The sequence below is a fragment of the Gamsiella multidivaricata genome, assembly GCF_025024155.1.
Source record: "Gamsiella multidivaricata strain RSA 2152 chromosome Unknown BC939scaffold_30, whole genome shotgun sequence".
NCBI classification, from domain to species: Eukaryota; Fungi; Mortierellomycota; class Mortierellomycetes; order Mortierellales; family Mortierellaceae; genus Gamsiella; species Gamsiella multidivaricata.
This window is the reverse complement of record NW_026251738.1, coordinates 228,319-248,263: the sequence shown is the minus strand read 5'-3', so window position 1 is coordinate 248,263 and position 19,945 is coordinate 228,319. Positions and strand designations below refer to the sequence as shown.

Sequence of the window (19,945 nt, the reverse complement as noted above, 5' to 3'; positions counted from 1 at the left end):
TCGCTCGCTTAGTCTGACCGCCTGTCGCTCCCAGCCAACCATTGTACCCCACTCGACTGAATCGACGCCTGTTCCGCGAAAACTAACGGTAAGCAGATATTCGAAGTGCAACTGTCTGGCACGGTACCTTGTTCCTATGTTGTTGGTGCCATCCAAGGGATGCGGTGGTATCCCCCACCTTTGGTCATCTCGGCATACGCATAATGTATCGGGAAGCCCGTAGTCATGCCCCTGTGTATTGCCCCACGCCGCACCCCCTTGCATACGGTGCCTCATGTATTTTTCTCTGTTGGGTATTGTACGGGTATTTCGCGATGACTGGTTGGAACATTGAGCTTGGTCCGTTTTATTGCTTTTGCTCTTCAGAGACGCGTATCGTAGTCTTATTTTGGACCACTGACACGAAGAGCTCTCTGAATGCTTTTTTTAAAACATGACTCTATTAACAACGTTAAGACCGCTCGGTTTTTTCTCCTGCTCTTCTCGTCTGCAGTATGTGTACATAGAAGGAAAAAAAAAAAAAAAAATTAGTCGGCATCATGGTTGTGTTTGTTTGCGCGAATAGGACTAGGGAGGTTGCATTGTCCGGAAAAGCCGTGCAACTTCCAACGAACCACATCAGCTTGTGCTGTACCATGCATGGCATGCTAGCCAGCTGTATTTTTATTTTTTTTTATTTATTTTTCATGCAATCCAATTCAATCATTGTATGTGCAGAGTGCGATCTTTCCTCTGTCTTTTTCCCTCCATACCCTTCCTTCTCTTTCTTCCGCGCACTCTGTATCGCCATGGCACATTCTCGGTCAGATCGGGACGCATGTATTTTTTTTTAAACGTTTGTTTTGTTACATGCAAGCAAAACACACATTGAGCATTGCCCCTTGGCATTTCGAACTTGACTTGTCTTACCCCGCTCGCTATACAGGACCGCAACGATTGCTTTCCTTTTCTTATTTATACCCTCTCACCCCTCTCCCCCCATCCTTCTTTTTCGATCTTCACCTCCATAGAAAACCATCCTCTTCCCCTATACACCTAATACTCTAATTACTAATACTTAATATCTAATCAACGCCCACTCTTCACACTTTAGACATCCGCACAGACCAACCACGCGTCCCATCCCGATTCACCTCAACCATCACTACACTTCTCGTTCTCAATCCCAACCTCAATCTCAATCTCGTTACTTTCCTCGACCCACTATTTTGTGTATCACCATTCTTCATAAAAACACCCTAGGACAAGAACCAATATCTTCGGCATCCAACAAATACCAAGTACTCACACCATGACCGCTATCCTAGACGCCACATTCGACCCCACCGTCCAAGGCCCGATTACACCGCCTCCAAAGCCGCTGATGAACGAGAGTGCAAAACAACAGTCGTCAGTGGACGATAGCAATTTGACGGTCTCTGCACGGTATCTGCAGCACCATCCCTTAGCGTCCGAGTTTGTCGCAGAGTACACGCTTGGAGACGAGCTGGGATCCGGCGGGTTCGGATTCGTGGTCTCTGCGACGCGCAACTCGGACAAGAAGGAGGTCGCTGTCAAGTTTATTTTTCGAGAGAAGGTGCCAGTTCATGGCTGGGCTAAGGACCCAGAACTCGGTGTGGTCCCCATGGAGATCTATGCGCTCAGGAACGTCAGCCATCCAAACATCATCAAGTTCTTGGGATCGTACCAGGATTTCAAGTACTTCTACCTGGTGATGGAGTTGCACGGAACACCCTGGTCAGCCAGTAACCCCCTGTTGAGCAAGAGCGATGGTCCGAGCTCAATGATGGAGGCCATTGCCAAGGCGACAATGAATCAACGCAACGCGGCTGCCGAGAACGGCGGCGGATCAGCTTCTTCGACCAGCTCAGGAACCGCATCGTTCCAATCCTCAGCATCTAGCAGCTCCTCTAGTTTGAACCAGTTGGCAGAAGAAGTCGAAGAGCCGCCCAAGCCGGCACTGTTGGTCCGCAGGACGTCGTGCGACCTCTTTGAGTGCATCGAGCACCATTCCAAGTTCTCAGAGGCCCAAGCCCGTTCGATCTTCAAGCAGATTGTTGATTGTGTGTACTACCTGAACTCCCGGGGGATCTGCCATAGGGATATCAAGGATGAGAACATTGTAATTGACAACGATTTTGTTGTCAAGCTCATCGATTTCGGTTCCGCAGTGATTATCCCTCCTCAAGGCAAGCTCTTTGATCGGTTCTACGGTACCATCAATTGTAAGTTACTGCAACATTCAATTGCTTCAGTATTAGTCCGTCTAATTTTATTATTTTGGATCCTAACATGTATTTATTTTTGCTTGAAGATGCATCACCGGAGATCCTCAAGGGCGCGAAGTACCGTGCCGAGTCAGCAGAGATTTGGTCCCTCGGCATCCTGCTGTACACAATTCTCTATGGCGAGGTTCCCTTCAACGATCCCATTCAGGCCATCTCGGGCCCTTATATCCAGCCACGCGTGCAGTCCTCTAGCGAGTGCCTCCATCTACTGAACTGGATGCTGGCCAAGGCTCCAGAGCGCCGCGCAACAATCCAGGACGTGGCTAAGCATCCATGGATCGCTGGTGTGAGCATGCCCAATATGTAAAAACACTAAGATCTTTGTCCCCTGCTTTATTTCGTTTTCTGTCTTTCATTATCCGTGTATTATTTGTATAGATTTGGAACTGTTTCTTCGCTTATTGCTCTTTATACATTATTATACGCTATTAGTCTTTGTCTTTTGCTTTTTATCTTTCATGTTTAGTCTTCCTAATGTAGATAGTCAGTGCCCTGTTACTGCGTATAAGTTTTTCATTTTCTTCCAGAGTCGAGGCGCTGGCCCTGCCCCGATCTCGCTCTTCCTCAGGTTGTCTGTTGTTAGCATAATTTGGTCAACGTTGTATTCTTACTCCCTCTGTTCGATTTCGGACCTTGCTCTCCCTACATTTATGTCGTCATAATCCCTACTTTTTACTTTCTCGTTTTCTTATTTACATAGTTCTCGCTCGCTAATACCTAATAAACATTGCGACAGTATGTTCTGCAATAGTCTACACGCCTTGCAGAGAGTACGATGCATGAGATGTTTGTTTGCCGAAGAACAAAGCTGCACCCTTTGTGCACCACCCCTTTCTTCCCTGAACTCCGCTTTTGTGTTCATTCTGGTCCCTGTTGTACGACCCCCTCCTTGTGCTCTTCTTCCTCTTTGTCCTACTTGCCCATGAAGACACGAAAGCCGCCTACAACCGTGCATTGTCATCCTTAGTTTTGGTTCGCATGTACTCATGCACTCGTCTACAACCATCATTGCCGAACCATGCAAAAAAAAACAAAAAAAATATGCATGGAAAAACAGGGAGTGGAGAAGGAAAAACTGCAAAGAAGGAAAGTTAGGGGTAGAAGAGCAAGAGGGAAATCTATTCCCGCCAGATCAGCCCTGAGGAATCCTAGGGCATAACTAAGCGCTCACATGAACAAGAGTACGTGCGCATGGATGTAACACACAGGTATACACGCGTGCATAGACTAAAGGATGAGGAGGAGGAGGCGGGAAGGGGAGAGGGGAAGAGGGAAGGGGTGGTGTGCGAATGTAGACTAGTACTGTACTACAATTATGCATATTTTATTTTTTTTGAAATGGACAATGGAATGGAAGGACAACGCTTGGTTGGTTGGCTGGCTGGGCTGGTACGGTAGGACGGAAGTGGTTTTTTTGTGATAAGACGAGCAAAGTAGGGTAGTCTATACGGAATGTGAATCTGTGGTGAGGGCTGAGGAATGGTTTTTTTTTTTTTTTGCAGGAATGAGGTGCCCAAGAAGCGAAGGAACCACCATGGGAAGACAAAGCATGACCGAAGACCTAAAGGAATGGTTCCTTCTCTCTCTCTCTCTTTTTTTTCCCACTCTCGAGTGAGGAGACGTGGCGCGCGTGGTGGCGGGGCTAGTAAAGTATACCAACGTTTTCGTCATGCAAATAGGCTTCATAGTAAGCTGGACAATGATTTTCTTCTGCATCTATTTTTGGGGTTTCGCACAGCTGGGATGAGCATTCTGAGAGAGAGTACTCTAAGGTTTTTTTTTTTTTTTTTTTGTGTTCTTCCCTGCTCACAATAGTATTTTCACGATGGGTCATGCATGAGGGGATGAACTTATAACGGTGGAAAGGGGAAGCTTGTTTAAGCACATACCTAATTGAGTCGAGGATGGGCCGTAGAATGTCGTTCTCTTTGGTGACAGCTTTCGTACGCTGTAACTGAGCTGGGGCGTAATCTGATCGCGGTTGCTGCTTCTTTTTTTTTTTTTTTTTTTTTTTTTGCAACTGAGCCATGCATGTCAACCATCGCGCTGAAAGATCAAGTCATTCGACCAATTTTTGGAAACCGTAGTCGCCCCGTCGCTTCCGTTTCTTGCAGCCCTGCTGCACCCACCGGCGCTTTCGAGTCCTTATAGCATTTAACTTGGAGATTAAGTGAATAAATGTAACAGAAGTATGCTCTTCTATGCCCATATTCGTACCCGAGTAGAATAGACCCTGGGTTCTTCACCTGCGGCGTCAATGGTAGTATGACCGCGATTATGCCATGCGGTTAAAGAGGGTCTTTCATTCATATTATGGATGGTTTCGTCGAGAATTGATACACGCAAGGTCTCCAGGGGCCCGTATGCTGATAGTTTAGAGGACATGTCAAGCCGATTGCTTATCATTACTTTAAATTGAGATGTGGAATGTGTTCACTAAGGTGGTGTAGTAAGCTCAAACACAGCGTAAGACATTCGTCTGAAACCATTTAGTGGTATCGCACCCGATATGGCTATGCATGGCAGATACCTCTTGAGGATAGACAAGGATACAAAACGCAAAGGCGTTTGATGGACCAGATCTATGAATACGCAAATGTATCAAGTTGGTTTCAATTAAATAGAGACGCACATCAGGAAACGCCACGAGGATCCTCATGGCACCGATGCATGGATCACGTTGATGGTTAGTTGCTCTATTACGCGACATTAATCAATGACCGAGCATCAAAATGTCTAGTAACGTATATCCTTGTACGATGATCAGTTATCGCCATTGCCATGGACAGAGACTATGTCGACTGAAAGCCAAAAGTATTGTGAAGCAGTAAGAGGTGGGTGGGACACTTTTATTACAAAAGGATACGATGTTTCAATAACCTAGGCATCGAAACTAGAGTTTATATCTTTCTACGATGTATAGTCAATCCACAGGCGTACTCCTTTGACGGCGTCAAGCAAGTCAGCAACTTATGGCAGGGTTTCATACTATAGATGTAGAAGGCTTGAGTGGTTCTTCCAGAGCGAAAACGCAACGATTTATGTTAGAACAGAACAGAGATCGAGAGCCGCCTCAGAACCTTTGCAGTACACAGTTATGCTAAAGGCGAGGAAATTCGATGCACGAATTAGATCAGCATAGGGTCAGGTTTGTTCTTCGCTCGAGACCAACATGAGTTGATGGCTGTTTAAGAATACGGTCTTGTTTGTTGAATACATGGCAATATTGTCGCACCATAGATACGAGTTGTCGATCGCCTTTAATATACACAGAAACAGAACGGATTTATCTATCAGCTCGCGATACGAGCACCAGAGTGTGTCAATACTTTAATCGAGCATCGATAGAACTTATCACACATCTCATCCCCAAGCCTCTATCATCTCTATGAGATGCGGACAAAACTCATCAAAGACATAGCAAGAGCCGAATCGTGGTTTGTTGAATCAAGAAGACTGAGGGCGCCGCAGTTTTCGGCACCCCTGGCACCTTAAGCTTGTCATCCACTTGTTAATTGCTATTCCATATCCTGTATTTAATTTTATTTACTTCGATGGTTGGTTCTGACACATTAGATTCGAAGAGGAAACATTTTGCAATGGACAGGTACTCAGCCTTTTTGATACACAGAGCTCGATTTTTACTGACAAAAAGTGTGCATGAGCGAATGGCTGTTACTATCGAGTGAAGGTACCTAATGTTGATGATGTAAATAGCTCTTTGTTTGTCTTTGTAGTCTAGAAGCCAGAGAGTCGCTTGTTCTCCTCAGAAAAGGTCTTGTAATCCTCGGACTTGAACCAAGCAGAAGCCGAGGGGATATCCTCGAGAGCGGTCTTGACTTTCCAGATCGCCGGGGTCTTGCTCTCCGAAACAAGGTCCTCCCCAGTAAGGCTCTGAAGCATACCAACGACATAGTAAGTCTTGATGTCCGCCAAAGTAGTCTTGTTCCCGACATAGTGTCCGTTCGATCCGTTCGCAGCCAGGTACTTCTCATGAAACTTGACCCAATCCATAAAGGGTCCCGCGACCAACGTCTCCTTGGCTTCAGCCTTTTGCTGCTCATCCTTGACTCCGAAGAGCTTTCGGAAGATCTGCATGTAAAGCGATGTCGAATTTGAAGAATAAACGCTCACAAGGTTCTTCTCAAAAGCGTTCTCGCCATTGAAACCGAACTTCCTGGAGAGATAGCGTTCGATCGCGTCGGTCTCGGCTACATGGAGGACCTTGGTGCCATCCTTAGAGCTCTCCTTGAGAAGAGGAAGTACGCCGAAGGGAGCTTGAGGTTTCTCGGAGGCCCAGTCCGTGGGGACGTGGTTCTTGAAGTTGGCGCCGCCGACGGCGAGGATTAGGCGAGAGATACCACCGAAACCGTGGAGTCCAAAGTAGGAAATTTCAAAGGTGCTGTCGCGGGCAATGCTGAGCTCGTTGAAGGCGGCAGCCTGGGCAGGGTCAAGGTATGGGTGAGCCATTGTTTTAGTAACTGAAATGAGGATGGGCCTTGAGTCTTTTTGTGCGTGTGTTGTGTTGTTGCGAGTAACTGGAGAGAAGAGCGAGTGTGAACTGGGTCAATGGATCTGTAGAATGAGGGAGAGCAAGACCGAGTTTATATACGATCCGGGGCTATCACTGCACTTAGGTTTTCCATGCCATTTTCTCCTATATAGGAAGAACTGCAAGACTGTAGGGAGTACTAAGTTTGTACCTGACATCAGGAGTCTACAGATTGCAGTCGGGCGGGACACTCTCTGATCCAAGAGCGATAGCGGCATTAATTATAATCATCGTCGCAGCCGCTGGAGACAAGGGCAGGGAGGCGACCAGCACGCTTCGTTAGAGTTCCGTATGCTTGATCGAATCAAGGTTAGTGCCCCTCTTCCAGACTCGAGGACGGAGAACATGCTCGCGCCATATGGCATGGAAGTCCATTCATTAAAGGGGACAGACAATAACATTGAAGGAGGATTATTAAGCGATTCTTTTTCTATAATAATCCATGTGCGTCCACATCTCCATGCAGACGCGCCGCTTCTAATCTAGATAGAAACTTAATTTCCCCATTTCCGTATTCAAGAAGGAAAGGGGCCTAGCATATACAACACGGTATGCGATTGTATGAGTACTCTTAATACATGTTTGTACAGCACTGCGCGATGATAATTTGTCAGCCCCATCACTTTGATTTATCAATTGACGCCAGACGCGCAGGCGTACTAAAGGCAGTACCTTGATTTGTACTCCGTCGGAGAGTGTCTCCCACAGAGACTATCCACGGGAACTACGTGACAAACGAACGAGCGGTGCGCCGCAGTAAGATTGCGGTATTCTATGCCATAACTTCTCTTTCTCGATTGATGTGCGCCGAAAAACAACGCCATGGCGCGGTTTTCCATGGATCTATTGTAAAAAAAAAAAAAAAAAAAAAAGCATCGCTTTGATGCTTTACATAGCGGCATGAATGGGTTGCTACGGTGTCCCTCCCTCTAGCGATAATATTATGAGATATTATTGTTCTAGCAAGTCTCTTTCTTTCTGTCCTGTCCGTGTGCTTCGTTCCTTCAGAAACAGCCGCTCTGACACGTCTTCTACAATCTCTGCTTGGGCTGATAGACTCTGCAATGCTATCCCAGCGAGTCACTCCATCCATATCCGTGTCCATGGCTTGATCCTCGATATGCCGTTAATTCAGGGCAGGGTGATGATATTATTGCGAGACCCAGGGGCCCTTCCTTTTTGTGAGGACACGTACAGGCTGTGCATAATTCAAAACATCTATTTGATTTGTTGACGACGAATACAAGTTGGATAGACGACCGTTACTCTGGCCTAAATAATTTTCTTTGCGTATTACGAGTGAGTGCCGCAACTCCTTGTGAATTTTTCAGGAACAAATGTTGGGTGAATAGTACCCGACCTGGATCTTTTGCGTTGAAGTCCAAAAGACCATTTGCTGTGCTTGTTTTTGGTCATTGTAGCGCAAATGATTCAAGCGACAAAAGATGGACCCCGCCTATTTATCTCTGCTCTGACGGCCGCGCTCGTGCAGTTCAAGCATCCAAACATGCAAACCACGCAGTGCAGATGTTATACAGTTTTTCCAGCAGGAGAAATAGTCCAAGGCTGGGGATGGGCTCTCTGTGCGTGCTCCATGCTCACTTGAATGCGCGTGGGGGTTGTTGCACAACGCCTTTACTGCGACGAAACAATTGGCAAACCATGGCTGGACAAGATCCCTGAGCAACAGACTCTCCACTTTGCCTACCACTCCACCTTATTCACCTTATTTGACTTGCTCTCCATCACACTTCCATCCCTGCCGTTGCTACCATCACGTCTTATAGCGATCAGTCCATCACACAGGACCATCCTTACTGTTGTAAGCAATCTCATTCGGGCAGCAACAACGGTGGAAGGAAATTGGTCATCATCTCAAATCTTTAACGATCATTTCTCCATGTCCTCCAGAGCACACTCTGAAACACTTCCGCTAAAATAATGCCCTCAGACAAGAACCAGCACAGGAACGAGCATCAGCACCAGCAACTCGAAGCCACATCCGCCGCTGCTTCTAGCACCAACAACGACTTCCATAGCGATGCAACACATCACAACTACAGCCACAGCATCAGTAGCTACGACAACGACGACCCTTTGCAACAGTCGTCCTTCAGACCAACTTCGACCATACCCTCGTACTTAACTCGCCCCGCCATTTCCGCCTCGAGACACGGCATCGGACTTTCTTTAGAATACAGGGAGACTTACCAGAACCTCACCGTCGCAACGGATAGGCTCGACACCGTCAATTCTGCCCAGTGGTTCTACAAACCCTATCTGCAGCCCTCCTTCATTTCCACAACAGCAACATCCAGCCTAATGCCCACCACAGCCCTTATTACACCGGGTAGTCCTGACCTCAGAGGATGCGTCGCAGGCACGGCCACTCCTGCCCCACCCATGCCCTCAATTGTATTGCCAGCTAGAGCACGGACCCCCACCCCAGCGACCTTGTATTCGACACTGCAGTCATCCCTCGCTGCAGGGGCCATCATGGGTAATCCAGGCGCTCGACCCAATGGTTCCGACCATACCGCGACGATACACGGCAGAACAGCAGGACCATATTCTTCACAAGCCTCGGTTCAATTGGGATCTTTTCATTTGAACGCACAACCTCCGCTCCCAATCAAGGACGAGTCAATCTATCACAATCCGTATAAGGCGCCATCACACGCAAACAGCCGAGCATTCGTGCCTCCAGTCGTACCCGGATACGAGTTCACAGGAGGCTCTCAGGCTGGAAACATGGGCTTGATGATGGGCAAGCGGCTCTCGGACGGCATACCTGTTACAGGAAAGCTCCATCAGTCTCGCATCCTTCTTCAGCATGAATACCGGATACTCAAAACTCTCAAGATCGCCAATGCTCATTACATTCCAGACAGCGACCAGCACCAACAGCCCGCGACCAATGACTCCATCGAGCAAAAGGAGAGCACGTTGGAGACAGATGCGGTCGCATCATCAAAGGGCACCGAACGATCACACCAATACTGCACACCGAAACCTGGCGTCAAGAAAGCTGTTTACGAGGCGGGAAGCGTAGAGACGGAAATGTACTTCAATCGCCTCGTGGAGGATTTTATCGACCTGGAGCACGAGGATATGTCAATACTCATCTTGAGCAGACTCGGACCAAATTTACTATCACATACGCACTATCAGTTCATGGGCATGGAGAGCACGGACAACACGAGCGACCCCGAGATACAAGCGAAGAGGAAATACGGATCGCCATTTCCGGACGTACGAACCTTTCTGATCTTTGCTCTGAAAGCGGCGTGTATTCTCGAGGCGCTCCTCAAACAGAAAATAGCGCATCTTGCGATCTGTCCGACAGCACTGCACTGGATGCCTTCCAAAGCCGATGTTGGTCCATGGCATTCAGACGAGGAAATGATACGTAACGCAGACGACAACAGGGGCGAGGTGTTGTTAGAAAGGTCCGAACCGGTTTGTGGTCCCCACATCCTTTATTCGCTGCTGGAGAACATGGACATCAACGACACAAAACTGCGTTTATTCGATTTCACGCACTCCAAGATTCTCAGCCATGAGCGAGCCAGGGCGCCCAATAATATCGTGGAATGGCAAATCCCAGGATATCTCGAGTACCATTTGCAGTTCCTGGCACCCGAGCAAACTGGACGTGCGGAGACATGGATGGACCACCGAACCGATATATACGGACTTGGTGCGACACTGTTTTCGCTGTTGACGATGCAGTATCCGAATACTGGAACCGACAGCGTACAGATTCTTCAAGGTACGGATAAGCATGCGCCTGTGAGGCGCTTGTAGAGCTGGATATTTCGCTGACTAAAGCTTTCATCCGATCGTTAGGTGTGCTATCCAGAGAACTTCCGCCATTAAGGATCTTTAGGCCGGACATGCCCCCTGTGATAGATGATATTCTACGTAAAATGACTCGGAAGGTAATAACACGATCGTTTTTGTGTACGGACGGAGCTTTTACGGGCCTCAAGTCAGAGTTATTGATTGTCTCAAAAACATATTCCTCAAATATAGCAACCAAGCCAAAGATACCAGAATGCATTCGGATTCAAGCAGGACATTTTGCGGTGCTTGAACGCTTTGCACAAGACTGGCCGGGTAAGCCTAAATGAGTTACGTTCACGATCAAAGGATCAAAGGATGGATCACAGAGGAGAGTAAGAGATATCTAAATTTAGTTGCCTCTATCACACCTTTTTCATTAGATCGACTCATTCGAATTGGGCCAGCATGATGTATCGTACCAGTTTGTACTTCCCAACTCCATCTTCGGTCGACATGCTGAGCAACAAATGATCTCAGCGGCCATTGCGCAGGCTGCAAGCGCATGCCAACAATCGTTGAACGGTGACATGCAGGACGACGATGTTGACGATGACGACGACGACGATATGGCATCCAAAATGGTAGCTGCAAACAATGCAGACTATTACGTCTTTGAGGACGATATTGTTTCGTTGAGGAGTCAGGTGTCTGCCAAGATCCCATTGTCGTCAAAAACGCTCCTAAGAACACCCAAGCCCTTCAATAGACTGCAGTCGGCTCACCATGGGCCAGAAAAGACGGATCCCATTGTTCGCGTAGTCTTTGTCAGTGGTCCTTCAGGCGTCGGCAAGTATGTTCATGTTATGGACGCAGTTTCTCGTTATGTTATGCGTCTATTTTCTCCGCATCTGTTGAAATTAACTAATTTTGGTCTGTTATGTTCTAGGACTATGCTCATTCGAGGAATGGCCACAGTTGCAAGGAATTCTGGATTATTTGCGGCAGGGGTGTTTGAGGCAGTGGGTCGGGCACCGTATTCGGCAATTCTCTCCTGTATCCAAAGTGTGCTTCAACAACTCCTAGCTCAGCACACCGATGCACTCGCTTCACTGGTCGTCGCGATTCTGACAGCGTTCGAGCCGAACTCTGGCATCGGTATCATCTGCGACCTTGTACCGGAACTCCGATACTTCTTTAACGGATCCGAAATGCCCGAGGGCAAGGATGTGCCGCTCACCCACTCTATCGCTCGATTCCATGCGCTCATTCTGAAGCTGATTCGTGTCATCTCCACCCACTTTTTCATGACCTGGCTGATTGACGACCTCCAGTTTGCTGACGAAAACTCGATCGATCTATTGGCGACATTGGTGAATGTGAACAAGCGGCTGCCTATTGTGTTTATTATCACACATCGAGATACACCCGATTGTCTGATGAAGGTCAAGCACATTTTGGGAGGAGGAAACATCATTGGAGGTCGGCACCCGACAGGATTCAGCGCCTTCGGAGCGGTGCAGCATGATAAATGGATGGAGGAGATGTGGTCAAAAGGAGGCCCGTCGACAAAGCCTATATCAAAGAGCTCCGCCTTGAGAGGCACGGGAATCTCAGTAGCAGTTCGAGGCGGCGGCGGTGTACGTTTCATTCGGCTCCAAAACCCTGCAATGGAAACAGTTCAGGAATTCCTTGGGACTCTGCTGCATCGAGACAAGTCAGCTGTGGCGTCTTTGGCCAAGGTTCTGCACCAAAAGTCATGGCTGACCATCAGACAACTGGCTCTGGAGCTATACAGGAAAGAACATATCTATTTCAACTGCGTTGCCAGGGAGTGGGAGTGGGAGTCCAATCCCGAAAAGCTGGCAGCAGTCGTTCGAGGTTTGACTGGAGAAGAGTTTGCGTTTCTTAACAGCAGATTCAAAGCACTCAACTGTGATACCAAGAGGGCACTCGTCTGTGCGTCAATATGCGGACAATCATTTACGATCCAGGACCTTCAGCAGCTGATCTTGGCTGTATACAACTGGACGGGTGGAAAGTGTCCAAGTGCCGATGCGGCTTCAGGGGCGGACCCTCACTTGGACGGTAACAAAGGATGCAACACCATGGCAGGAATACAGTCCGCAATTGGAGAAGGAATTCTAGCCTACGCTCCGGAATCGGGTAACCTGCGCTTTCACCATAATATCATGCGCCAAGTTGCTGCCAATTTGATGGAGAGTCCTGAACAGACCGAGAGACTGCATTTCGAGATGATCAAGATGCTTTTCCCCAAGCCCGGTCAGGAGCTCGCAATAGCACATCACATTCTCAGCTGCCTCAACTTGATAAAAAAAAAGCTGGCTGAGGCACGATATTCCGGTTTCTCGAATATGGCGAACACAGAAGGACGTATGACGGAAGCGGATGCGACCAGGGCACTGGAACTGGATACCAAGGCGCTGCGCAGGATCCTTTCGCGTGTTGGAGAGAAAAACCAAAAGAGTGGTTCGCAGGGACCGGCCTTAAAGTACTGGAATGCTGCCTTAGAGCTACTTCCGGACAACTGCTGGGATCAACTTCCAGAAACAGTGACAACCCCGGATTACGACGTCGGCATGGAAGATGCGGAAAGTGTCCTAGGCTCACCTGCAACTCTTAGGGATGGTGTTCAAAATCTGCTGACAAAGCAGCCACCACTCTACCACGAGACCCTCAGATTACATCTTCAGTGCATCGAGGCAGAGCGTTGGTGCGAGAATTTTGACAAGGCAATGAAGATTTGCGAGACCATGCTCTCCAAAATCACTGATCCTATCGACAGGGCTCGCGTATACCAACACCAAATTGAGATGTCAGTTTGGGCATATTCACTACCAGCCCAGGCGACCGCGGTTACGATTCAGTGTCTTTTTGAACTCGGGATGGACGAGGACACACTGTTCGATCCCACGGAAAATGAAACGAGGGTCATTTTTGACAAGACGCACGAGTTGCTGAAGGAGCATATGTCGGAGCTCGAGGCGGATCCACCTAAAGTGTGCAACGATCCAAGAATTGCCATGATGATGGAAGTGCTTTCCGTCGCAGGGTATGCAACTCGACATTGGGTAAAGCGGTATAGGTCTCATTTAGCTTTTCACTGATATTAATTGCGGTCGCTGTCGTTCTTATTTGAATATCTTAGCTCAAGTCTTTACTATTGTAATGTCCCGTTCATGGCCAGCGGAATTGTTCAATCCATAAAGCTGATCTGCAAACACGGCATTACCAAAGACGCTGGTCGAGCCTTGGTCACATTTGCACTCACATACTCCACCTGGTACGGACGTCTTGACAATGTCTACGAGCTAGGAAGGTAGGTTAGGTTGAGTTGGGGTTTCCTACATTGCCAGGTCCCCTTCTGTCTGATAATTCGAGGATCTTCGCCGAGTAACATCTGTTCCGCCCTTTGCGTACTGATAGATTGGCATGCAAGGTTTCCAATAACAGTCATCATGTCCGCTTCCTGTTCTATCTTGTCGTCCAACAGTGGGGCGAACATGTTGCGCACTCGATCCCGGCGCTAGAGGAGACTCTAGCAGCGGTGGAGCTGGCCTGCGATCGGCTCTTCCATACTGCAGGGATGATTCACGTTTCAGTTATGAAAATCCTTGTCGGAAGGATTCACTTGAACGATCTCATGTCAACGACTATCGAACTTTTGACCAAGCACATCGAATTCGGTTCCAAGTCTCATGGTGTGGAGGTCATGCAGGGGATTTTGCAGATGATCAAGTGTCTGAAGGGGCGAACCCTGGCTGAGAACCCCGAGACAATCTTTGAGGACGTCGATTTCTCCGAAACCAAGAACAAGGTCAAGAAGGACAAAAAGGCTCTGGCACTGGTTCATAACAATAGCACCTATCAGATGCTCAAGGTCTTGGCGGCTTTCATTTTTGGATACTATGCGTTCATTCAGGAAGTGACGGACAGCTGGCACGATGACCCCAAGTCGATCATGAACTTTGAAGGATCCTGGATTGCCCATACTGTATTTACGGTTGTTGGACTGGCGATCGTGAATCTCCTTAGGACCGAAACGGATCCTGAGGTCAGAAGCAAATACAAGCGCCGACTGTTCAGGATCCATGATCAGATGGAAATAAGGGCAAACAAATATCCGACAAACCACGCTGCGATGTTTTATCTCCTCGAAGCCGAGATCGCGGACCAGGGACTGACCCAGGACGACGACGTGGCGAGAAATGGAGGAGAGAGAGCTACCGACATGAAGGCGTTTTTGTTATATGAAAAGGCGATCAAGTTCTCAGTTGATGGCGACTTTCCTCTGCACAAGTGCTTTTCGTACGAGTTGGCTGCTAAGAGCCATTTGCGCCACGGTATGGTGACGAGCGCGAGATGTTTGCTTGGCAACGCCATCAAGGTGTATCAACAGTGGGGCGCAAAGGGCAAAGTGCAGAGGTTTTATCGCACCTATCCAGACATGTTCCCGTCGCCACCGGAGGTAGATCCTGCGGCTGCCAAGCGTGGACTATTTTACAGACCTCACGACACCCACGGCCACTTGTCGACCTCCCAGCTTACCTCTGGTGCTAATAATAATTTCGCAGGGCCAGCATCAGCAGGACCAGGTGGTCCAAATAGCACGTCGCCATGGGCAGGAAGTCCCAGGACTATCTACAGCCCTACGGCATTTGGAAGCGATGCAGTATCGGCAGCAGCAGCAGCGATGGCAGAGTCCAGCATGGCTTCTGCATTTCAGAATGGATGTCCCTCGGCCACTTCAACGGCTTCCTCGACCCTCTCAGCACCGTTGTATTCGATACAGAACACCTGGCTCAGCTCTCCACAATCCTCTGAGGCGGATAATGCGGATCTGGATGTTCTCGATTTCTCTTCTGTGATTGAGGCTATGCAGGTGATAGCGAGCGAGATCGATCTGGACTTGCTCCTCGTCAAGTCCTTGGGGGTCTTGAACCAGTCCGTGGGTGCGAAAAGATGTTGTATTATTATATCCAAGGGTGAAGAGTTGGTTCTGGCGGCTTCACAGGGAGATCTAGGTCAGTGCGAGCCCGTCAATCCGCCGCTGGAGGTCGAGAAGTGCGGCTCGTTGTTTCACAGCGTGATCAACTATGTGATCAACACTTCTACGCCATGTCTGCTCACGAACGCCAAGGAAGATCCTCGATTCTGCGCAGATGAGTACCTGAAGCAGCGAGTTGATCTTAAGACGGTCCTTTGCGCGCCTATTCTGCACAAGGCAGCGCTTGTCGGCGTGCTTTATATGGAGGAATTCCCAGAGCGGGCATTTGCGAACAAGCGGATGCTAGTGATGAACTTGTTGGTGCAGCAACTGGGGATCTCAATTACGAACGCGCTCCTATATCAGTCGGTGCTTCAGTCAGAGTCCAAACTGAATGGACTGCTTGAGAATATGCCGTGCGGTATTGCTCTCTGGGACGCAGTGGCCGAAAACTGCCAGTATGTCAACTCAACATGGAGAGAAATGACCGGGTTTACAGTCAAAGAAATCATGAACTCCAGGTGGAGAGTTCTGGTCCATCCAGATGAGCTGATCTCACATGGTCTTTCATGGAAAGAGCGTGTTCTAGCAGGAGTACCGTGCCAATGGTAATTATACTCATATCATCTTTTGCACCGATTGATTCAGGATGCTGTTATTCCATAAAAACTAACTCATTAAAATGGACTTTGCCTTGTTGACTACCTATTGCTAATAGGGAGAGCCGATATGGTCTGAAAGATGGCACTTTCCGCTGGGGCATCGTACGTATGCTGCCGATCTACGCTTCGACAGATCAAAACAAGATCTTGCAGTGGCTGACTGTCACTATCGATATTGATGACCAACGACGAGCCGTTCAATTGAAGTCCAACTTCCTGGCTAACATGAGCCATGAATTACGAACGTAGGTCTACGGTCACATATTTTTTGGGCTATTTCTTTGTGTGCTGCAGCGAACTTACTCCTTGTCTTTAATACCTCTTTTTTATTTTATTTCTCCCCGTCTATGCAACAGGCCATTCTCGGGTATCTTAGGAATGCTTTCGTTGCTCAGGGATTCGAGCGGGCTGTCTCATGAACAATTCGAGTTTGTGGATATGGCCAAAGCATCCTGTGAGATGCTGATCAGGATCGTGGATGATCTGCTGAACTTCAGCAAGCTGGAGGCAGATAAGGTCACGCTTGAGTACATCCCGCTGTGCTTTGAAGAGATTCTTGGAGGCGAGTTCGAGCACCTGTGCCTTGCAGTCATTTCGCTCGCATCACCATTTGCACTCGACCGACGTGTATTAACCCCCCTCCCCCTCCCTTTCCCCTTTCTTCTGGTAGATGTTTGTGATCTGCTGGTTCCATTGGCGTCAAAGAAAGGTCTTGAGCTCATCATCCTGGTCGATGATACTCTGCCCGTTCAACTTATCGGTGACCCTGATCGAATGAAGCAGATTCTCATGAATCTGATCGGTAACGCCATCAAGTTCTCGACCTCTGGCAATGTCGTCATCAAGTACTGGCACGAACTTCGGAAACGGGAAACGCTGAACTCCGGAAAATCCTCACAGTCGATCCTTGAAATTCTTGCCGGAAAATGTGGCACCGATTATCTGGGTAAAAATGGCATGGAGGCGTTGCGGAGCAAGGTCGAGTTAGAGTTGAACGACTCGCACCTCGGTGACGAGGTGATACTGCACTGCTCCGTGACGGATCAAGGAATCGGAATGACACCAGATGAGCAAAAGATGCTATTCGTGTCGTTTCAGCAGACCGACAACGGGACGACTCGAAAGTATGGTGGCACCGGATTAGGACTCTCGATTTGCGCGCAGTTGATTGCACATATGCACGGCAAGGTCGTTGTGGAGTCCGAGAAGGGCAAAGGATCGACTTTCACGTTCACAGCAAAACTGAGAGCCATGACAGATCATGACCGGGCTTTGAACCCAGTAGAAAGCGCTCGGATCTATGAGTGCGAGAAGGTATTGACCTCAAGGTGGGCTGCGCTCGATGGCAAGAGAGTGCTGATCTTGTCGCCCAACAAGCTGCTACGACAGCAAGTGATGAGCACTGCACCTAGCGTCATATGCATGGAGTTTGACGACGTGTTCTCGGCTGTAAAGTGTGGCGCCATCGGAATTCTTGGCGATCCCCTGAGCTGCTGCTCAGACCACGTTCAAAATCCTGTCATATCAGAGGCCGCAGAGGATCAAATGGAAGGCATTATCAAGGGCATCGGCAACAAGGAAGGCGTGGAAGGCGAGAGTAAGTGCGGCTGCGTTGAAGCGTTACCGCTTTTGAAGCTCGATGCAATCCCACAATTCGACTTCATCCTGGTTGATCACGTCCTAGACTCGGCAGAACTCGATTGCATATATCCTTCGCCATCGATCGCCTTTGTCCTGCTCCTCGCTCCGACAACTGAGACTCTGCGATGGATTTTACCGCCAGCGCAGAAGCGATTGGATGCGAATTCTGAGGAAACTGATTCTGAGCAAGTGGATGTTGGAGGGCGCGGACGTATTCGTGCGTCCTCTGACCTGGATTTCGCAGAGAAGGCCATGGGACAGGTACGCAGTGCCTCTTTTATGTCAAAGATCAGGGCCAAGTCTTCAGCAAGTCTCAAAAAGCCAGCATCCGGTACACCCTCAGGAAAGCGGCCCAGGATACCGTCTCAATTGTTCAAGCGCAAGAAACAGTCGCTTCTGGCCGCGACTTTCACAAAGAGAAAGGAAATGAATGCAACAGTTGAGTCGACTTCCGGAGCAGGGACAGAGGCAGATACCTATGCAGATGTGCCTGGATCTTCTCCAGTCCCGCGCAAGTCGTCGTCGTTCCAAGTATGCCGAATGATCAAGCCGGTGCGTCGACTCAAGCTACTACAGATCATGTACAACGCCCTACTTCTGCATGAGCATCGGATGAACGGTGGTACTGAAGCGCTTGGATGTGCCAAATTGGGGGAGATTCCTGGCGAATCCGAGGATAGTCAATTCGAGGATCCAGGACGATCTTCGCCGTCGTCATATGCAGCATCAAGCGGCACGTTATCGCAGTCCACATCGCCTTCTAGATCCGTATCCCCACAACGCGATACTCTGAAGCGTAGACGCTCCAAGGATGATTTGGCAGGAAGAGGGCGGACTAGTGATGAAGGATCTGATAGAGACTTACCACCGGCTTCTAAGACTTCCAAGACAAAAGCCTTGTCTTCATCATCGTCCTCGTCATCCAGGGCGAGAAGTAGGAAGGTAGCTGACGGCGATCTTCCGAAGCGGGCCCGTAACAATGATGCGCTGACGCTGTTGCTAACGCCTGAGCAACGCAAGAGGTGCAAGGGAATCAATGTTCTTGTTGCAGAAGACGATTTTGTCTCGCAAAAGATCTTGGAGAAGTAAGCTCTGTTTTTATGTGTGAAAAGCTGTTATTAATGGTGGGGACGAGGTCACTCATACTCAGAGAATTTTATTCCGCGGTTATTGAACTGGTAGGCAACTTTCAAAGCTCGGCATGAATGTGGTGATTGCGGGTAATGGACAGGAGGCCGTCGATGAATGGCTGGCAGCCAAGCGAGGACACTACACAATCGCTATTTTTGATCATGTAAGTTGCGCAACACGTCAAATCCAGCGGGATTAGCCTTAGATTTTCAGTGAAGAATTAACGCCTTTTATGAACCAATCAATGACTGAATTCGGCTACTATTTTCGTTTGCTTTTTCCTCAGCACATGCCTATCATGGATGGACTAGCGGCGACTAAAAAGATTCGAGCGCTGGAAGCAGACTTGGTGGAGGAACAGAAGCAGAAGAACGAGGCAGGAGCAGCAGACACAGAGATAGGTCCGTCGGAGGATTCATCAAAGAGCCATATCCGCATCCCGATTGTGGGACTGAGTGCGGATATCCAGCTCGCTACGAAAGAGGTAAGAGAACACAAAAGTCACGAAGACCTGGCCACGCGCACCAATTTGAAAGAAATGGTGTTGAAGACATACTAACGGGAAGCACATGTTCCACTGTGGTGTTTATTGATCCTTTGTATAGAAATGCATCCGAGCGGGTATGGACGAATACATGACAAAGCCGTTGCTAACACAGGGTCTTGCGCTATTGATCCAGCGCTACTGTTGTCACTAAGGACCTATTGAATCTCGTTTTGCGATTCACATACGTCTACTAATAAAACATCCCTGAACTGCTTGCGGCTCCTTCATACAAAGTTTTCTTTCGGGCTATGTGGTTGGGTAAAGTCTGTTGCCAGGAAATTTTTCACCGTGGATCCGAAAAACTTAACTCTGGTAATTCTTGACAAGCGTACG

General features: G+C 48.5%; 3 protein-coding genes across 3 annotated transcripts; 2 read left to right on the top strand and 1 right to left on the bottom strand.

The window, feature by feature from the left end:
- Window positions 1-1,363: 1,363 nt before the first annotated feature.
- On the top strand, window positions 1,364-2,595 carry BC939DRAFT_396862 (kinase-like domain-containing protein; the record flags this gene model as incomplete). The annotated part of the gene is made up of 2 exons (XM_051552317.1): window positions 1,364-2,225; window positions 2,315-2,595. 2 exons carry the CDS (start codon window positions 1,364-1,366, stop codon window positions 2,593-2,595), a joined length of 1,143 nt encoding a protein of 380 aa, XP_051412545.1.
- A 3,326-nt stretch (window positions 2,596-5,921) lies between these two features.
- Window positions 5,922-7,077, bottom strand: BC939DRAFT_450597 (uncharacterized protein). The gene has a single exon (XM_051555545.1). It carries the CDS (start codon window positions 6,756-6,758, stop codon window positions 6,027-6,029), a length of 732 nt encoding a protein of 243 aa, XP_051412544.1. The 5' UTR covers window positions 6,759-7,077; the 3' UTR covers window positions 5,922-6,026.
- A 1,467-nt stretch (window positions 7,078-8,544) lies between these two features.
- Window positions 8,545-19,842, top strand: BC939DRAFT_410692 (uncharacterized protein). Its single transcript, XM_051552924.1, has 13 exons — window positions 8,545-10,612; window positions 10,690-10,781; window positions 10,876-10,959; window positions 11,067-11,476; window positions 11,573-13,696; window positions 13,793-13,963; window positions 14,071-16,239; window positions 16,350-16,538; window positions 16,650-16,855; window positions 16,964-19,019; window positions 19,117-19,228; window positions 19,352-19,549; window positions 19,671-19,842. Exons 1-13 carry the CDS (start codon window positions 8,782-8,784, stop codon window positions 19,761-19,763), a joined length of 9,735 nt encoding a protein of 3,244 aa, XP_051412543.1. The 5' UTR covers window positions 8,545-8,781; the 3' UTR covers window positions 19,764-19,842.
- The last annotated feature ends 103 nt before the right edge of the window (window positions 19,843-19,945 follow it).

Coding starts and splice junctions, on each gene's coding strand:
- BC939DRAFT_450597 (XM_051555545.1), bottom strand. CDS start 6,758: ATGGCTCACCCATACCTTGACCCTGCCCAGGCTGCCGCCTTCAACGAG.
- BC939DRAFT_410692 (XM_051552924.1), top strand. CDS start 8,782: ATGCCCTCAGACAAGAACCAGCACAGGAACGAGCATCAGCACCAGCAA. Junction 11,477..11,572: donor GGTCCTTCAGGCGTCGGCAA/GTATGTTCATGT, acceptor GTTATGTTCTAG/GACTATGCTCATTCGAGGAA. Junction 19,020..19,116: donor TCGCAAAAGATCTTGGAGAA/GTAAGCTCTGTT, acceptor TTGAACTGGTAG/GCAACTTTCAAAGCTCGGCA.